The sequence below is a fragment of the Phocoena phocoena genome, chromosome 2 (assembly GCF_963924675.1).
Source record: "Phocoena phocoena chromosome 2, mPhoPho1.1, whole genome shotgun sequence".
NCBI lineage: Eukaryota > Metazoa > Chordata > Mammalia > Artiodactyla > Phocoenidae > Phocoena > Phocoena phocoena.
In genome coordinates, this window is record NC_089220.1 from 158,066,665 (window position 1) to 158,084,813 (window position 18,149).

At 50.2% G+C, this 18,149-nt stretch overlaps 1 protein-coding gene across 1 annotated transcript in view; it reads left to right on the top strand.

The window, feature by feature from the left end:
- Positions 1–1,157: 1,157 nt before the first annotated feature.
- The window catches only part of CAMK1D (calcium/calmodulin dependent protein kinase ID), a 417,163-nt gene continuing 400,171 nt past the window's right edge, over positions 1,158–18,149 (top strand). The window contains exon 1 of the mRNA XM_065870982.1: positions 1,158–1,249. Coding sequence (XP_065727054.1) covers positions 1,158–1,249 — 92 coding nt within the window. The remainder of the gene's footprint in view (positions 1,250–18,149) is intronic.

Here is an 18,149-nt window from a genome sequence, read left to right on the forward strand (position 1 = left end):
GCCTGGCACGTCTTGCGCGTCCCCGGCCGCGAGGCTCCCGGCTCCCTCCTCGCTGCGAGGCCCCCTCCCCCAGCCATAATTGGACACGGGCGCCGACTTTGGTGCAATGCGAATTAGCTCCAGTGGCCCAGTCGGGAGGGCCAGGCAGGCTCGGGGAGCGCCAGCCGCTGGCGGGCGCCGCGCCGCCCGAGTCAACGCCCACCTCCGCCAGCATCCCCGCGGCCGCCGCCTCCCGTCGCCATAACAACCAGCCCCCGCGTTCGACCCTGCGCAGCGCCCGGACGCCCAGGGAGGACGCCCCCGCCCTCGGCGCCCGGCATCCGGGTGGCCTCGCGCCCCCGCCCTCGCCCTCGCCCCCGCCCTGCAGCGTCCTAGCGCAGCGCAGAGGCGCCCTCTCCCGCAGCCGGAGAGGAAAGCCCTCGCGCCCCCGAGACTTGACTTTGCGGAATTAATAAAGCAGCCCCGGGGGGCCGGGGTCCTCCAGCACGCGCCTGGGCGCCCGCACCTGCCTGGGTCCCCCGCACCTGCCCTCTCCTGGGCTCCAGGGCGCGCGCGGCGGCGGGGAGCGTAGCCGGGCGGTGACGGCGGTGCCCCGGCGTCCGGGGCACGGCGTTCCCGGGGAACAGGACATCCCCGAAGGCGGCAGCACGCGGGAGGCGGGGAGGCGGGAGGCGGCCGGGGCGTGCGGGGAGGGCGGGGAGCCCGCGGGAGGAGGAGGAGGGAGGGAGCAGGGCGGGCGGCTGGGAGGGAGGGGAAGGGAGGCAAGAAAGTAGCAGAAAGTGAGGTTGGCAGCCGGCTGCAAAGGAGCCGGGCGAGTGGCGGCGGCGGCAGGAAGTCTGTGCCCGAGACGCGCAGAAATAAGAGCCAGGGAGGGACCGCGGCGGCGGCGAGAGTGAAAGAGGAAACTGCAGAAGAGGAAGCTCTGCCGCAGCACAAAGTCTCCTCCGGCTCCCGCGCCGCGCATCCCCGCGCCGCCAGCCCAGCCCTCCCGGACCGGCTAGCCACCGCCGCCGCCGCCGCCGCCCCCGCTGCGCCCGCACCGCCGCCCCCCCCGCGCCCCCGCGCTCGGGCGCCCCCTCCTCGCGCGCCCACCCCGGCCCCCCGCGTCCCCGGCCGCTCCGCCTCGCCGCCCTCTGCGCACGCCGGCCTCGTCTGCCATGGCCCGGGAGAACGGCGAGAGCAGCTCCTCCTGGAAAAAGCAAGCTGAAGACATCAAGAAAATCTTCGAGTTTAAGGAGACCCTCGGAACGTAAGTGGGGACCGGGGAGGAGAGGGTGGAGACGGCAGCGGCCGCGGGTGCAGAGGTGGCTCCCGCTGCCACCGCCGCCGCCACCGCGGTAGGAACCGGCGGGTCGCCGCGTCCTCATTGTCCAGTTCTCGGCTCTGCGTGCCCCGCTGCGTGCCGGCCGCGTGGGTCGCCCCGCGGGCCCGGGTGGGAGCCGCTCCTGGGCGGGGGAGGCTCTGGGCTTTCGGGGTCAGTCGCAGGCGGGCGACTTTTCACTTCCCTGACACCGCCGCCCTCTCGACTTCTCCCCACGCGTGACTGTGGGCTGAGCATGGTGGATATTCCTGTTTACTGGCTGCGTGCGTCTACTCACTGTGTGCATGGGTGCACCGTGTCCGCGAGAGACGTGGTCACGAGAAAATCGGGCTCCAGGCATTCACATTTCTGTCTTCCCGTTATGTATCCTTATAGAATCGACATCTTCACGTACTAGGTGTAGGCAAGACTTAAGGAAGGGAGGAATTTCGCAGTGTTCAGGGTCACGTGTGGGCTGAGCCTTACCTGAGCGTCTGTCCATTTCACCAGGCTCGGCAGCACACGCTGGGGTGCGGGTCGCCAAGGGAGGGTCTGCGAGGGTCGCTGTACCGGTGGTTTCTCTCTAGGGCTGTGTGTAGTCCGAGGCTGGTGGCGGAGTAACCAGAAGTCCATGGCAGGAAGGCTCCGAGCATGTGCTGCTCCATTCAGCTGCTGTTCCCTTTCTGCCCAGGAGTTGGTTTTTGTTTGTTTTGTTGTGGAGTGCCTTAGAATAGGTAGGGAGGCTGATAGTGAAAGAGAATCGGGCACTGCTGGAAGAGTCTGAAATTGGAGTTATTTTCTCCCCTCATGTGATCGGTATCTGTCAGCATATACATTCATACACATATGTGCTGTATGAACCGAACGTTTTGCAGGGGTTCATGGAGGTGTTAATTAGGCTGGGAAGAGATAGACGAGGTGTTTCATAAGAGAAATCAGTGTGCTCTTCTCTCCTGTCTTCCTTAAACCCCCTTTACTTGTTATTGTGGTTGGTTTGCTTTTCCAGGACCACATTTTCAAACCCAGATTGTTTTCTGTCCCATACTCAGGGTCCACTGAGTTGTTTGGTCATTTTCCCTCCCCCAGCCGCGCATCTGCAATGGTCCCCCAGAGCCCAAGTTGTGAAGGTAGCATCCCTGCCATGCTTCTGATCCTGGGGACACACACTTGCTGAGGATGAGAATAGGGTCTCCCAGCCGTTGTGCTCGCTTCAGGAACACAGTCTACCTGTGGGTGTAGACTTTCTGTCTGTTGGAAAAAAAACAGAAAGGACTTAGCCTTTTCATAGAGAGGGGCTTGGGGCTGCCTCTTAGCATGGCCTGTTAAGGGGTGAGGTTTTGTCCATAACTTTAGAAAATTATCATTGAGGTTTATTTGGGTTTGGGGTAGTGACTCTGAGGTGCTTAAGTTGCCGAGAAAGAAGAAGCGTGTGCTTGCTGGTCATCCTGAGACCGATCGCCTCAGATGAGGGGATGGGAGAGAGTGGAGTCCCATCATGAGAGAATGCGTTCCTTTGCCAGGCGCATCTCCACCCGAGCCCCTGGAGCTGGTCCCTCTGCCTGCAGCCTCCAAGCAGATGGATGCAGCTCCCCTGACTGCCTCATGCTCCCGGGAGAGCCGGGTAGCTGCCCCTCTGCCGTGGCTGGGCTGCTCAGCCCCATGAGCTGTGGCTTCATTGAGTGGCTCCTGCTGTGGCAGGTGCTGTTTGGGTATGACTGCTGGTGGTTCCACCTCTGGGCAGGATGGGGACTTGACTCATGGTGACGGAGAGACTGTACAGCTCTTGCAGAACAACCTCTTGGACTCTGGCCACATTCCCCGTGAACCTGGGGATGGGTCTCTGTTAGGGTTCCAAAGCTTTGCCTTCTGTCTTGGAAAGAATTCTTTGAAAAGAAGCTTCCCGCTATGGTCCTGTAGTGCTGACAGGGGTTCTAGAAGAGTGAAACACAAACAATAAAATGATCAAAATGTTTTCACTCTGACCCAGCAATCCCACTACTGGGCATATACCCTGAGAAAACCATAATTCAAAAAGAGTCATGTACCAAAACGTTCATTGCAGCTCTATTTACAATAGCCAGGACATGGAAGCAACCTAAGTGTCCATCAACAGATGAATGGATAAAGAAGTTGTGGCACATATATATATACAATGGAATATTACTCAGCCATAAGAAGGAATGAAATTGAGCTACTTGTAATGAGGTGAATAAACCTGGAGTCTGTCATACAGAGTGAAGTAAGTCAGAAAAAGAAAGACAAATACCGTATGCTAACATATATATATGGAATTTAAGAAAAAAAAATGTCATGAAGAACCTTGGGGTAAGACAGGAATAAAGACACAGACCTACTAGAGAACGGACTTGAGGATATGGGGAGGGGGAAGGGTGAGCTGTGACAAAGTGAGAGAGAGGCATGGACATATATACACTACCCAACGTAGTAGGAAGCAGCCGCATAGCACAGGGAGATCAGCTCGGTGCTTTGTGACCACCTGGAGGGGTGGGATAGGGAGGGTGGGAGGGAGGGAGACGCAAGAGGGAAGAGATATAGGAACATATGTATATGTATAACTGATTCACTTTGTTATAAAGTAGAAACCAACTCACCATTGTAAAGCAATTATACTCCAATAAAGATGTAAAAAAAATGTTTTCACTCAATAGCATGATAATAATAGTAGTAGTAGTAAAGGTAGGTGACTTTATTAAATGAATACCAAGAACCAGTTGTTATTCTAAGTGCCTTAGGTATAGTAACTCATTTTACTCTCAAGTTAACCTGATGAAGTGGGTATTTACTTTTATCCCCACTTGGCAGATGGAAAAACTGAGGCAGCAGAGAAATTATGTGACCTGCCAAACCGGAGCTACTTATTAAGTGGAGCTGATATTCGAATCTAGGCAGAACAACTTGTGATTCTGCATGTGGGGTTGAGCCCCTCTGTGGATTATGTAACAGCAAATGTTAATAATAATTTGACTAACTTTAGTATTTGGAAAGCTAATTTTAATATTAAGGTAAAGAAAACCTAATTATCCAAACATGTAACATGTGAAAGCTTTTGGGTTATCAACACCTTTTTGTCTCTTGGACTTTCTAGAAGTGGGCCAAAGTTCAGGATGCCTGTTTCGCCCTGGGCCAAGTCCAATGATCTTGACCTGAGTCTAAACAGAAGTCACTTCTGGTTCTGTTAGTGTGGATTTTGGCTTTGGGCTCTACACTTGTTTGCAGTGGAACCTAGCATCAGTCAAGGGTGTCAACAGTTACAATTGGGATTCATTTCCAAGGTACTCTGCAGGCCCAATCATTTTGTTTGTCACACTTTTACCATATGCCTTTAGGATCCTAAGGCAGGAAAGCCCTGCCAGGAGCCAGATTGTCAGCCCACAGTGTTAAAATGCTTTTAAAATAAAGCACTGTGAAGGCTCAAGGAGCACTCACTTGGCAAAACCTTGTAATCTGATATCTGGCTGTCTGATCCCGGTACCTTTCCATGCAGAGCACAACCTCTACTGTTGAAGGCCAGAGGGTCAAGCCATTTAGACCATGTGGTCAGCGGGACCTTGCTGGAGGGTGGGAGCCAAATGGGAGTGAAGGGTGGCCCAGAAGGGTGGGAAGAGAGCTGGAGGAAGCAAAGGACAGCATAGGGGAAGGAACCCACTGTGTGGTTTGGACCTGGGTTTTCTGATGCACCCCTGAGTCAGGCCTCAGGAGAAACCTCTCAACTTATGACCTTCAGTGTGGCTCCCTTTGAAGGGGAATCCCAGGCCCTAACCCTGGCTCTGAACAGGGTGGGAAGGCTTGATTACTGTTTATTAATCAACGCTGTGTTTTCAGATCCCTGCCTGGCACGCCAGATTAATGTGGGATCAAATAAATGTTGTGTAACAGCAATTAGGAGTCGGAAACATTTCTGTGGAGCGTTTGCCGAGGCCGTTCAGGCCATCTCTACCGTAGGTGTCTTTCCACGTCTTCTGAACCAAGACAATGAAAATAGGCCATTTGGAGAAAGATACAGATGGGAAGAAAGGTTTGACCATGGTGTCCAGGAAGTACCCCAGACTCATGGAAGTGGCTTCTGTAATTGCCACACCATGAAAGGCATCTGAACAGAGGAGGCCCTGAGAGTTGACACAGAATGCTTCTCCCAATATACCTCATTTGTTCCCCCAGAGTATGGAAATGGCATGTTCTGGAAAATAGATCTTCATCTCTGCAGGGTATGAATACACGCTTTTCTTACAGACCGAATGTTTTGTGTTGAAGTAATTGCTGTTTGTGGGGGGCTGGAGCGGGCACCATGGAGGCCTTGGGCCTGGGCTCACGGTCTGACTCAGCCGCTGCTGGGTGTGTGGCCTGTGGGCTGCTTGGTCATTTTTCCACATGACCTGGTCTTAGCTTCCTCACCTGTAAAATCAGGGGGAGGGCAAGGAAGATGGGATGATTTTCAAGTGCCCTTACAACCCTAAGATTTTTTTGGCTTGTCTAGGTAACGAAGGCACTCACTATAATTTTTCGGGAGCTTTCGTGTGTAGCTAGAGCGGCTTAGCCCTACTTGGAGGGACATTTTTATGCCCAGGCTAGTTAGCAAAGTGATACAGCTCAGGACAGGAAGTGTTATCCCACTTGATGTCAGTAGCACAATGCCTTTGCTTTTTCATGAAATGAGGGCCTGCTGGGTGCTGCTTTAGGAGGAGTATAAATAGAAATTTCTGTGGGACCAGCGCTGTCTTTCCCACTAGTATCTTCCGTACATGCCTTGTTCTGAAATTGCTCAATCTACACCTGTTGAGGACACAGATTATCGATTTATCTGAAAGCCCGGGTAGAACACAGACTCACCTGTTCTTTTGTGGGAGGCAGGTGTGTGCACGTGGGTGTAGGGGGAGAGGGAGATTGCAGAGCTACCCGAGGTGATTTGTGTGTTTGACCGACTGATTTAAGAGTAATTTTTCTGAGACTACTCAAAATTTTAGTCTGTGAAAAGCATTTAAAAGAATATTACCCAGAGGAGCAGAGAGGTGGGCAGCCCCCAGAGTGCCCCCCGAGGGCATCCCAGCTGCGGCATTGGTTAGAAGTTTGCATTTTTCAGCCCTTTGTTTGAGGCGTGATATAAATTCAGCCTCTTGTACATTTAAAAATATCTATTGAACACCTGCTATATTCTAGGCACCGGTGCACGGTAGCGGGGAGTACAGCAGCGAACAAGCAGACACAAATGCCTGCTTTCCTGGAGCTCACATTCTGGTGAGGAAGCCAGAAAAAAAACAAAACAAAATGTGAATCAGGAAGATGTAGAGTATGTTATCTAGTATACACGTTAAGGGAGAAATGAAGCAGGGAACGGGGATTTTTGGGAGGGGGAGGTGATGGTGGCTTGAAGCAGGGTAGCCAGGGAGGGCCTGGCTGAAGAGCTGCTATTTGAATAAAGATCTGGAGGCTGCATTGGGATAGCTAAAGGTAAAATGTTCCGGTCGGAGGGAACAGCAGGGCTGTTTTGAGCAGAGGTGTACCTTGACCTGACTCAGGTGTTTCCATCATGGCTGTGGTTGCTGTGTTGAGAATGAATGGATGGGTTCAAGGGCAGAAGCGGGGAGACCAGCTCGGAGGCTATGGAAACCATCCAGGGGAGAGAGAACGGTGGAGGAGGACTGGGGTGCTGCTCTGGGGGTGATGAGAAGTGGTTGGATTCTGGAAACATGTGGAAGGGAGAGCCGATAGGAATTGCTGGTAGATTGGGTGTGGGATGTGAGATTCGCCAGGGATTTGGGGTTGGAAGAAGGATGCTGTTTGTTGCTTTTGGTCAGTTTTGTTCCAAGGATTTTCTGAGCACCTGCTCTGTGGGCACAGCAGGGCTGTCCATGTTCTGGGAAGCTCTTGGAAAGAGTTTGGAGGGAAAACTCAACATCCTTTGGGCTCCTGGGTTCTCCTTGTGAGGGACTCTTGCATTTATTTATTTGTTTATTTTTAAAAAATTAAAAAAAATCTTTGGCCACACCATGCGACGTGTGGGATCTTAGTTCCCCCACCAGGGATTGAACCTGCGCCCCTTGCATTGGTAGCATGGAGTCTTTTTTTTTTTTTTTTAAACATCTTTATTGGAGTGTAATTGCTTTACGATGTTGTGTTAGTTTCTGCTGTATAACAAAGTGAATCAGCTATATGTATACATATACCTCATATCCCCTCCCTCTTGCGTCTCCCTCCCACCCTCCCTATCCCATCGGTCTAGGTGGTTATAGGGCACCGAGCTGATCTCCCTGTGCTATGCGGCTGCTTCCCACTAGCTAGCTATTTTACATTTGGCAGTGTGTATATGTCCATGCCACTCTCTCACTTTGTCCCAGCTTACCCTTCCCCCTCCCCGTGTCCTCAAGTCCATTCTCTAGTAAGTCTGTGTCTTTATTCTCATCTTGCGCCTAGGTTCTTCATGACCATTTTTTTTTAAGATTCCATATATATGTGTTAGCGTACGATATTTGTTTTTCTCTTTCTGACTTACTTCACTCTGTATGACAGACGCTAGGTCCATCCACCTCACTACAGATGACTCAATTTCGTTCCTTTTTATGGCTGAGTAATATTCCATTATATATATATACATGTGCCACATCTTCTTTATCCGTTCATCCGATGATGGACACTTAGGTTGTTTCCATGTCCTGGCTATTGTAAATAGAGTTGCAGTGAACATTGTGGTACATGACTCTTTTTGAATTATGGTTTTCTCAGGGTATATGCCCAGTAGTGGGATTGCTGGGTCATATGGTAGTTCTAGTTTTAGTTTTTTAAGGAACCTCCATACTGTTCTCCATAGTGGCTGTATCAATTTACATTCCCACCAACAGTGCAAGAGGGTTCCCTATTCTCCACACCCTCTGGAAGCATGGAGTCTCAACCACTGGACTGCCAGGGAAGTCCCAAGGGACCATTGGATTTTAAGGCTAATCTCTTTCTTTCCAAGAGCTTGTGTCTGGGATGGGCTTTTGAAATATCTCCTGTTCTGTCACAGGGGGAAGTCATGATAGGCTGGACATTTGAGCAGCTGGACGAACTGCTCAACTTCCTGTGAAAATGCTGGGTTTTGCCTCTAGAATTATCAACAGGAAGATCACTTTGGCAGGTTTGTAGGTTACCTACAGCTCTCCCACTTGATTTGGGAATTAAAGCCCAGACGTTCTGTGAAAAATAATAAACATGCAAACTCCTGCTACGTCTTTCTTTGATAGGATGTTTTATGTTTGGAGAGAAAAAGCCAGAAGTTTTTCTTGGTTGCAAAAAAGATAAACCCTCGTGGCCTTACTGATTATTACGGTGGGATCTGGGAAATTGCACTTTTTAGAGCTTGGTCCCAGAGGGGCTAATGACGACTAGGTCTCAAGTAGAAATTTCTGGATCAAACTTGGCAACCGAGTGGACAATAATTAGACTTGGCAGGTGGACTTTCTTGTCCTCTCAGAGGAGGATTTTAGGGGTTAACTTGTTGAGCTTTTTTTTGGCTGGGTCTCCATAAATCCCTTTAATCTTTCCTTTCCCCAAATAAATCTCCGTAAATCCCCTTCAATCTCTCTCCTTCTCTGCCTCTCCCCTCTGGGAGGGCTTAGCATTGGTCCAGCAGGGCACTGTCACATTATTGGACAGCTTACACCCACAAGGGTGGACCCCAGGACCTCACATTGCCTCCAGTCCTCATGAGATTTTGCAGGAATCGCCAGGGAGCCCACAGCCCCTGGGGACACATTTCTTTAATTGAAGAACGAACCGCTTATGGGTGGCCAGCGCGAAGCCTGGAGCCTGGCTCAAGATGTTCCATCCAATGCACAAGGACACATGGACCCTGGGAGACATGCCAACATTACCTTCTTTTGCAGTTCACGTTGGGTGCCTCCCTTTGACTCCCTGTGGTGCAGGAGATCACCTTTTCCTTGGGCTAGTTTTCTGTTAGACCCTTCTTGATTTTTCAAAATGTTTATTATGCAGTATGTGGATTCTTCAGGTTCGAATCAGACCAGATGGATGCCACAGGCCAAGTTCATTCCATGGCAGGCCAAGTTCATTCCATGGCAGACCAAGTTCATTCCCTGTCTCCAGTGGTCAGCTGTGGGTCTCGTGCTGTTTTTCCTAGTATTTCAGCAGGATTCAGAGATGGAGGAATGCGTTTCTTGGTTAACACCAGATCTTCAGGATAAGCCTAAAGACAGCATATTGGCTGAGGCCAGGCAGGGGAGGCGTCAGGAGGCAATGAACCATACTAGAAAGGCAGCTCCAGCACCACCCTTCATAGCTGCATCCCTCTTGATGTCCATCCTTCATCTTTCTGAGTTAAGATGCAGATGGAAGTTGCCGCTTGTGGGATTCCTGTAAGGATTCAGTGCCATCTATGAGGTTCCTGGCACATAACTGAGATTGAGTAAACCGCAGCTGCCATCAAGTTTTAGTTGCCTTCAGCAGCTGTGGTGGAGGATAGCAACCCTCAGATATTCAGGGCCAGCGCTGTGAGGAGGAACATGTCAGTGTCTGTTGGAAATTGATTTTTGGAAGCTCCTGGGGCAGAGATGCAGAACAGTGCATACTTAACCTCTCCCTGCAAAGTTGATTTAAGAGACCATCAACAAGTCCTCTGTCAACCAGGGAAGAACATTCACTGGATATTCCGTGGGGTGCAGTCCTGAGCTGCTAAGAACGGAGGATCTGAGGTCACCAGGCCATGGGTGCAAATCCTGGGTCCACTGATTCCTAGCTATTAGGTTTTGGGCAAATTATGTCACCGTTCTCGGCCTCGTGCCCTTATCTGCACAACAGGATAACACTAGCACCCGATCTAAGGGTTGCAATGAAGGTTAGATGAGGGTGCGTGGAAACCCCTTAGTGCATGGACATGGCTGTGAATCTGTGTGCAGGAAATGCTCCTTCTCTCTCCTTAGCCCCTGTGGGGCTGACACCCTGCTCCTCAGAGGCCACCTGCCCAGATTTGGGGGGTCCATTGCACCATCCAACACATGCTTCCCACAGGAGGCTGGTTGGTTCCCCTGGCGCTGGTGTTTACCAAGAGCCTCAGCCCCAAACGTCCTCCAGGCCTGCTCGCATGTTGAGTGACCTAGTTTGCTGCATACATAGACTCATCCCCTCCCTGGGTTATGTCATCAGCTTTGTCTCTCTGCACCTCTCCCTGTACCCTGAGCTGTTTTGTTTTTTTTTTCTTCAGTCTATCTCTACATCAGCTTGTGCAAGACGCTCTTCTAACTGCAGTTTCTGTTGTTGCCAACAGCACTTAGATCTTGATGCAGCTGTGGCCCTTCTTGCAGCTGAAACGTGCTTCTTTCTGGGAATGGCTTTAGTCTTATCTGCTTTGGTTTCTTATTGAAAATAACGTTTGGCTTGGAGGACTGAAGTAACTTGTTGATTACAGTATTCCAAAACGTCACTGACTTTTGTGAGTTTAAATTCTCTAGGTAGTGAGTTTATTTTAATGCTAGAGTTTTCAAAAATGGCAACGTGTCTAGGTATAGACCACATGAATGTGCGTAACAATTTACTCAAAAATACCCTTATCAGGGATTGTGTGATGGAGGGTGGGAGATGATCTCAGAAGTTTAATTTCCCAGGTTGCAGCATGTAGGTAAAACAGTCGGAGAGCTCATGTCTGAATCGGGTGAAATCCCTCATCTTGACCTCTCCATGTTAGACCTTTCCATGGCCTGACCAGGTCTGGGGTCACAGATTATTGGTACCTCTGCAGTGCAATGAGCATGGGAAGAAGAGGCTTCCCAACTGGACAGAGTCAATGTTTTTACTGGTTGAGAGGCCCCCCTCTCTGACATTTATAACCACGGCTTACATCACTGAAATTGCTTTTACTCCAAACTGGATTCGGGGCTGTAAGTGGAATCCTAAAGGTATCATATTCGACAAATACGATACCTGCACACAATCCCGTCCCCTCCCACCAAGGCCCACAGTGTTGTGGGAAAAAAGCAAAAAAATGAAGCTGTGCTAAGTGGAGAGGTCTGGTGGGATGATGGCGGGGGGCAGACACCCCAGGGCCCCTGCCCCCTGCCCCCCTGGGCTCTTCCCATTTCTTTAACCTTCATAAAAATGGCTGCTCGAAATTTGCCTTTAAACATTAGAAGATAGGAATGCCTTGAAATAGGTTGAGAGACCAGCTGTCTGTGATGTAAGTGATTTTAAAGAAAGTACTTTTTCCTCCCACGTGTAACTGACAAGAACTAGCAGTTTGGCTGGAAGACAGGAGGAAAGTAGGTAATTGTGGTTTTGGAGCTTTGGGGGGGGGGGAAGTGGGGAGGTGCAAATGAGTTCCAAACTGGGAAGTTGAAGGCCAAGTGAGGCGACTGGGAGAAGGATCCCAGACCGACCGACTGATGAAATAAACTGGGTTCTGGGGCTTCCCTGGTGGTCCAGTGGTTAGGACTGTGCTTCCACTGCCACTGCAGGGGGTGTGGGTTCGATCCCTGGTCGTGGAACTAAGATCCCATGTGCTACGTGGCCAAAAACAAACAAACAAACAAACAAAACTGGGTCCTAGACTGGCCTGGGCCCCGAAAGGGAGGCTGCTGTAGTACTGCCTCTGTGACCTCCCCCCTCCCCTCCTCCCCCAGCACAGCCGGGCTCCCAGGACCCGGCTGGGACATTCACACTGTAATTCAGCCTCACTGGGCATTGGTACTCAAGGCTTCTCTAGGTGTGAGTGGGCTCCTTACCCCCATGAGACATTTCACTTTCCATAAAAAATATGCCTTGAACAACCACCACACCCAAAAGGTGAAAATGAACTTCGGGGGCAGACCTTGTATAAAAGCTGGGGACATGGGCTTCCCTGGTGGCGCAGTGGTTGAGAGTCCGCCTGCCGATGCAGGGGACACGGGTTCGTGCCCCGGTCCAGGAAGATCCCACATGCCGCGGAGCGGCTGGGCCCGTGAGCCATGGCCGCTGAGCCTGCGCGTCCGGAGCCTGTGCTCCGCAACGGGAGAGGCCACAACAATGAGAGGCCCGCGTACCGCAAAAAAAAAAAAAAAAAAAAGCTGGGGACAGCCTGTATCTGGTCCTCGTGTACAGGAACGATGCTGCTGGGATTCGCTCTGCCTGCATTAGCGTGGCCAGTGTCAATGGAATTGGTGGTCCTAAGTCATGATAAAAAAACCCCGATGTTGACTTTTTAGGGCCCTCTTGGCTCCTTTGACAGCTGGGAAATAGAAGACATAATATTTGGGTGTGTGTGTTTTTTAATTGTGGTTAAAAAAATGCATAACCTAAAATTTCCCATCTTAACCATTTAAAAAAAAATAAATTTCTTTCTTTATTTATTTTTGGCTGCGTTGGGTCTTCGTTGCTGCGTGCGGGCTTTCTCTAGTTGCGGCGAGCGGGGGCTACTCTTTGTTGTGGTGCGCGGGCTTCTCATTGCAGTGGCTTCTCTTGTTGCTGAGCATGGGCTCTAGGTGTGTGGGCTTCAGTAGTTGTGGCTCGCGGGCTCTAGAGCGCAGGCTCAGTAGTTGTGGTGCATGGGCCTAGTTGCTCTGCGGCATGTGGGATCTTCCCGGACCAGGGCTCGAACCCGTGTCCCCTGCATTGGAAGGCGGATTCTTAATCACTGCGCCACCAGGGAAGCCCCCATCTTAATCGTTTTTAAGCCTATGGTTCAGTGGCACTAAGGACATTCATGTTGTTGTGCAACCATCACCACCATCCATCTCCAGAACCTTTTCATCTTCCCAAAGTGAAGCTTTGTCTCCATTAAACACTCACTCTCCATTTCCCCTCCCTCCGGCCCCTGGCAACCCCCATTCTGCCTTCTGTCTCTGAATTCAGCTACTCTAGGTACCTCCTGTAGGTGGAATCAGACAATTGTGTCATTTTGTGTCTAGTGTATTTTATTTAGCGTAATGTCCTCAGGGTTTTTGCCTGCCCTTTTAAGGCCGAATAATATTCTGTTGTATGGCTAGACCACATTTTGTTCATTCATTCTATTTAAAAAAATTTTTTTTTATTTTGCGGTACGCGGACCTCTCACTGTTGTGGCCTCTCCCGTTGCGGAGCACAGGCTCCGGACGCGTAGGCTCAGCGGCCATGGCTCACGGGCCCAGCCGCTCCGCGGCATGTGGGATCCTCCCGGACCGGGACACGAACCCGTGTCCCCTGCATCGGCAGGCGGACTCTCAACCACTGCGCCACCAGGGAAGCCCTGTCCATTCTTGATGAACACTTGGGGCCGCTTTTGCCTTTTGGGTTTTGTGAATAATGCTTTATGAGCATGGCTGTCCCTCTTCAAGTCCCTGCTTTCAGTTCTTTTGGTTCTTTCATTTCATACCCAGAAGCGGAGTTGCTGGGTCATGTGGTAATTCTCTGCCTCGTTTTTTGAGGTACTCGCAGATAGTTTTGTGCAGCTCTGTGGTGTTTTGCAGTTTGCAAAATACTTTTGCATCCACGATTCCTGTTGCGCCTTAGGACAGACCTGCGAGTGGGGAGCAATCATTGCCCTCATTATACAGAGAAGAACATGGAGGTTCTGAGAGGAGATGAGTCAGGAGAAAAGGTTGCCCAGTGGCGCTTGGAGGTTGGAGCATCTTCTGACTCTGAACTCAGTGCTCTTTCTCCCCCATCGTGCTGCTTACAAGCTGGTTAGTGGGGACAGTGGGAACAGAGAACACTGATGGATGAAAAAGGTACCTCCTCGTTCTGTGGATGTGGTGTGGTTAGGAGACCATCGGAGCCCGTTGTGTGCTGTCAACCAGCTCTGGTTTGTAACCTTGCTGATTTCCATGGTGTAACTACTTCCACTGGAACCACTTAAAGCTACCCCTGGTTTAACAACCGATTGCAGAATTCTTTTTTTTTAAAAATTAATTTATTTTTGGCTGTGTTGGGTCTTTATTGCTGCGTGCAGGGTTTTCTCTAGTTGCGGCGAGCGGGGGCTACTCTTAATGGTGGTATGCGGGCTTCTCATTGCGGTGCCCTCTCTTGTTTTGGAGCACGGGCTCTAGGCTTCAGTAGTTATGGCTTGCAGGCTCAGTAGTTGTGGCTCGTGGGCTCTAGAGCACAGGCTCAGTAGTTGTGGCACACGGGCTTAGTTGCTCTGCGGCATTTGGGATCTTCCCTGACCAGGGCTCGAACCCGTCTCCCCTGCATTGACAGGAGGTTTCTTAACCACTCTGCCACCAGGGAAGCCTCCAAAATTCTTGAATGAGGCTCTTGTGAGCACGTGTGAGTTGACTCAGCACACCTTTGGAGGAAGTTGACGTCAGGAGATCTGAGTTCAGTTCTGGCTCTGTAGCTTCAGAAGTATGGAACCTTGGTCATATCCTCTGTACGTCTGGATTACCTTGTTTGTTAAATGGGGATAATGACACCTGCTTCCATTACAGACCTGTTGTAAGGCCTGAATGAGATAAGGTATGTGCAGTAAGGCTTTATACAAATAGAAGATATTATTATGTTGCAAAGGTTATAGCTTTAAAATAGTTCTTTCTCATAAATGTTGGTGTCATGCATACTCTTTGGAACCTAGCTATCATCTTTTGGGCACAGTTCCCAAGAAGTTGGGCCATGGTCAGCCTTGACGCTGAAAGCATCAATGCAAAACCCAAAGTTTCACAGTATATTTTATCTAGGCCTGTTCAAGTGTATGTTGTTTTTGTTCTTAGTGTTTAAGCAATTGGTACGTTTAGAAAAATTCTTTGCAAATTATAAAAAGGACATGTCATCCGGGTAGAGAATTTAAAAAATAGGGAAGAGTATAAGGAAGATGATGAGAACTAGTTGGCTGGATGGGTCTTGGGTCATCAGTCCCTCTAGGGGGCGGGGAGATCTCAGGAGAGACCCTGGCGGTCAGCGTTTGGGGGTGGGTCTCTGGGGGTGGGGTGGGGCTGTGGTTATTCACTCACTGCTGTGGAGATATTTCAGTATTTTACCAACTGGTCTCATTGGACCACTGCACACCGGTTGAGTATCGGCTCTGGAAATAGGGGTGGTGGTGTTTGTTGAATGCGGTGGGTGTCCGATTTTTCTCAGGGTGCCGGTAGTTTGTGTTAGTTTGGTGCTGGTGGTGATGGCGTCATTGGGATTATTGTCATGATTACCCTCTCTACTCTCATCACCACCTCTAAACACCTACAGAGTCAGCAGTGGGACAGAACCAGGTGCCAGCAGGAGACCCCGCCCAGCAGGCTTCCAATGGGCTAATCACCCATGTGAGAAGAAGGAGGTAAAAAAATATTCGTGTCCAAGTGTGCCTGACTCCCCTTGGTTGGCGTAGGACACAGGAACCTAGATTCTCAGTCACTTCATGGCATGAAATAATTACTGTTCACTATGGACTGAATATTTGTGTCACCCCAAATTCATGTGTTGCAATCTAACCCCCAATGTGATGGTATTAGGAGGTGGATATTAGCATAATATCCTCAAGGTTTATCCACATGGTAGCATGTGTTAAAATTGCCTTCCTTGGGCTTTGGGAGGTGATTAAGTCATGAAGGTGGAGCCCTCTTAAATGGAATTAGTGCTCTTGTAAATGAGACCCCAGAGAGCTCCTTTGCCCCCTCCACCATATGAGGACACAGCGAGAAGGCAGTTGCCTTCTCGAACTAGGAAGTGGGCTCTTACCAGACACCAGATCCGCCCATGTCTTCATCTTGGACTTCTGGGGGCCCTGCCTGGCTGGCTAGGCTCCCAAGGCAGGGTTCTAATGGGGCATGGACGTGGAAGCCTCTGAGTCTTCAGGATCACTGTGGCCGCTCTCCCCACCCCTCAAGGCTGTTCCTGGTGGCCTTCCTTTCTTGTAGGAATTCTTGAATGTATAATATATTCCCTAAGTGTGATCTCATCCTAGGATCGCAGGAATGGTCCAGGTAGATGCAGGGGCCTCCAAAAAGCTTGGTTAATCCTGAAGGTACTAAGAGCTGGGTGTCCTTCCAGAGCTTTCCAGGAATTTGGAGTTTGAGGTCTCTTCTTCTAGCATGGCCAGGGGGTTAGGCCCTAACCCTGCAGAAAACTTCTGGGTTCATTGAACCCTGAGTAAACTGGGCCCCTCTTTACAAGCCAGGTCTGCCCCATAGGAATGAGGGAAACTTGAACTAGTCCTGGTGCTAGAAGTTCCAATGGGTTTGTCTGGCCAAAGCCACCTGGAAGTGTGCCTTCATTTAGTTGCCTCGGTCAGGCTTCAGATAAGACTGGAGAATTGTGAGACTGATTCCACAGTTTTTTCTTTTTTAAAAAAATCATCAGATATTATAGACTGAGATTCTGCTCTGTGCCAGGCACTAGGGAAGTGCTGATAAGACAAAATGTGGTTCTTGTCCCTGGGGAACTTTTGGGGGGGGACAAACATGTAATTACACTTCAGTGTGGTAGTGCTGCATGGTGGGGACACAATATGGAAGCTGCAAAGAGGGGCACCGTGCCAGAATTGGGGCTCAGGGACGGTGAGCTGGGCTGCTGCCTAAAAAGTCAGAAGTGGAAAAGATCTAGCATTCTTCATTACTTAATGAGCTCCTGCTTTATGCCAAAGAGAAAGCTGGCTTCTGTAAGACAAAGGAAACATATAGTTTTTTTTTTTTTTTTTTTGCGGTACGCGGGCCTCTCACTGTTGTGGCCTCTCCCGCTGCGGAGCACAGGCTCCGGACGCGCAGGCCCAGCGGCCATGGCCCACGGGCCCAGCCGCTCCGCGGCATGTGGGATCTTCCCGCACCGGGGCACGAACCCGCGTCCCCTGCATCAGCAGGCAAACTCTCAACCACTGCGCCACCAGGGAAGCCCCATATAGTTTTAATAATAATAATAGCAACCATTTATTGAGCACTTACTAGGTGCTAGGCACTATGCCAACTACAGTATTTTACATGAATTTTCACAATAAATCCTCATAGCAGCCCAATATAATAGGTTCCATTGTCATCACCATTTTAGAGATGAGGACACTGAGCCCCAGAGAGGTTAAGTAACTTGGCCAGGGTCACACAGAACTATGTGGAAGACTTGGGGTTTGAGTTTAGGTTAGGTTATCTGTCTGGGGCCAAAGCCAGTGCCCTTAACTATTATATCATTGTACTAACATTCTGCTGACTTCATAGGTTGGCAAATTTTGTCCCCCGAACTCTTAACACAGCACATGGTGACATAAGCATGGGGCAAAGTGTTTTGGGGTTTCCAAGGGAAGGGAAGTAATTTTTATCAGAAATAATAGATGGAGATGAATCATAAGAGCAGGTAACTGAATTGTTTTCCTAGTAGAGCTTCTCCAGTGGCCCATTTCCCAGATGGCAGCCATGTATTCATTTAACCAGTGGTGGTTAAGCTCTCACTTATGGCTGGTGCTGTACCAACTGGAGATTCAGTGGCAAATGAGAGGAGTGGTCCCTGCTGTGTCCTCCAGACATGCTAGACCTGTTCTGACTTCTGTGTCCTGCTCGTGTAGGTCCTCCTGTTGCCGTCGCTCCCCATTGATTTTCCAGGGTCTTAAGATCACTTAAGTCTGCTCTCTTCCATCGAGTTTCCCCAGACATAAGCAACGCACTTTGGACTTCTCTGCTTCTGTTCTTTCCAGTCTTAGAATCATTCTGTTGAGGGTCAGCCACTGCAGGTTTCTTCCTTTGTGAGAATTTTCTCCAGCTGGTGCAGCTCGGAGCTGCTCGCTGGGGACATTCTCACACACGTGGTTTCCCTCCCGGGTGTTTCCCACAATGCCTTGCACCCTGAGTAATAGGTGGAGAGTGTGTTTGGTTCAGTGTTAAAAATCCCAAGTAATAAAATTGTCTCCATGGTCTGTTAGGAAGCTTGCTTTTCTAAATGTTTTCATTACTGATAAGCTCTTCCGAACGTTCTGCCCGTATTT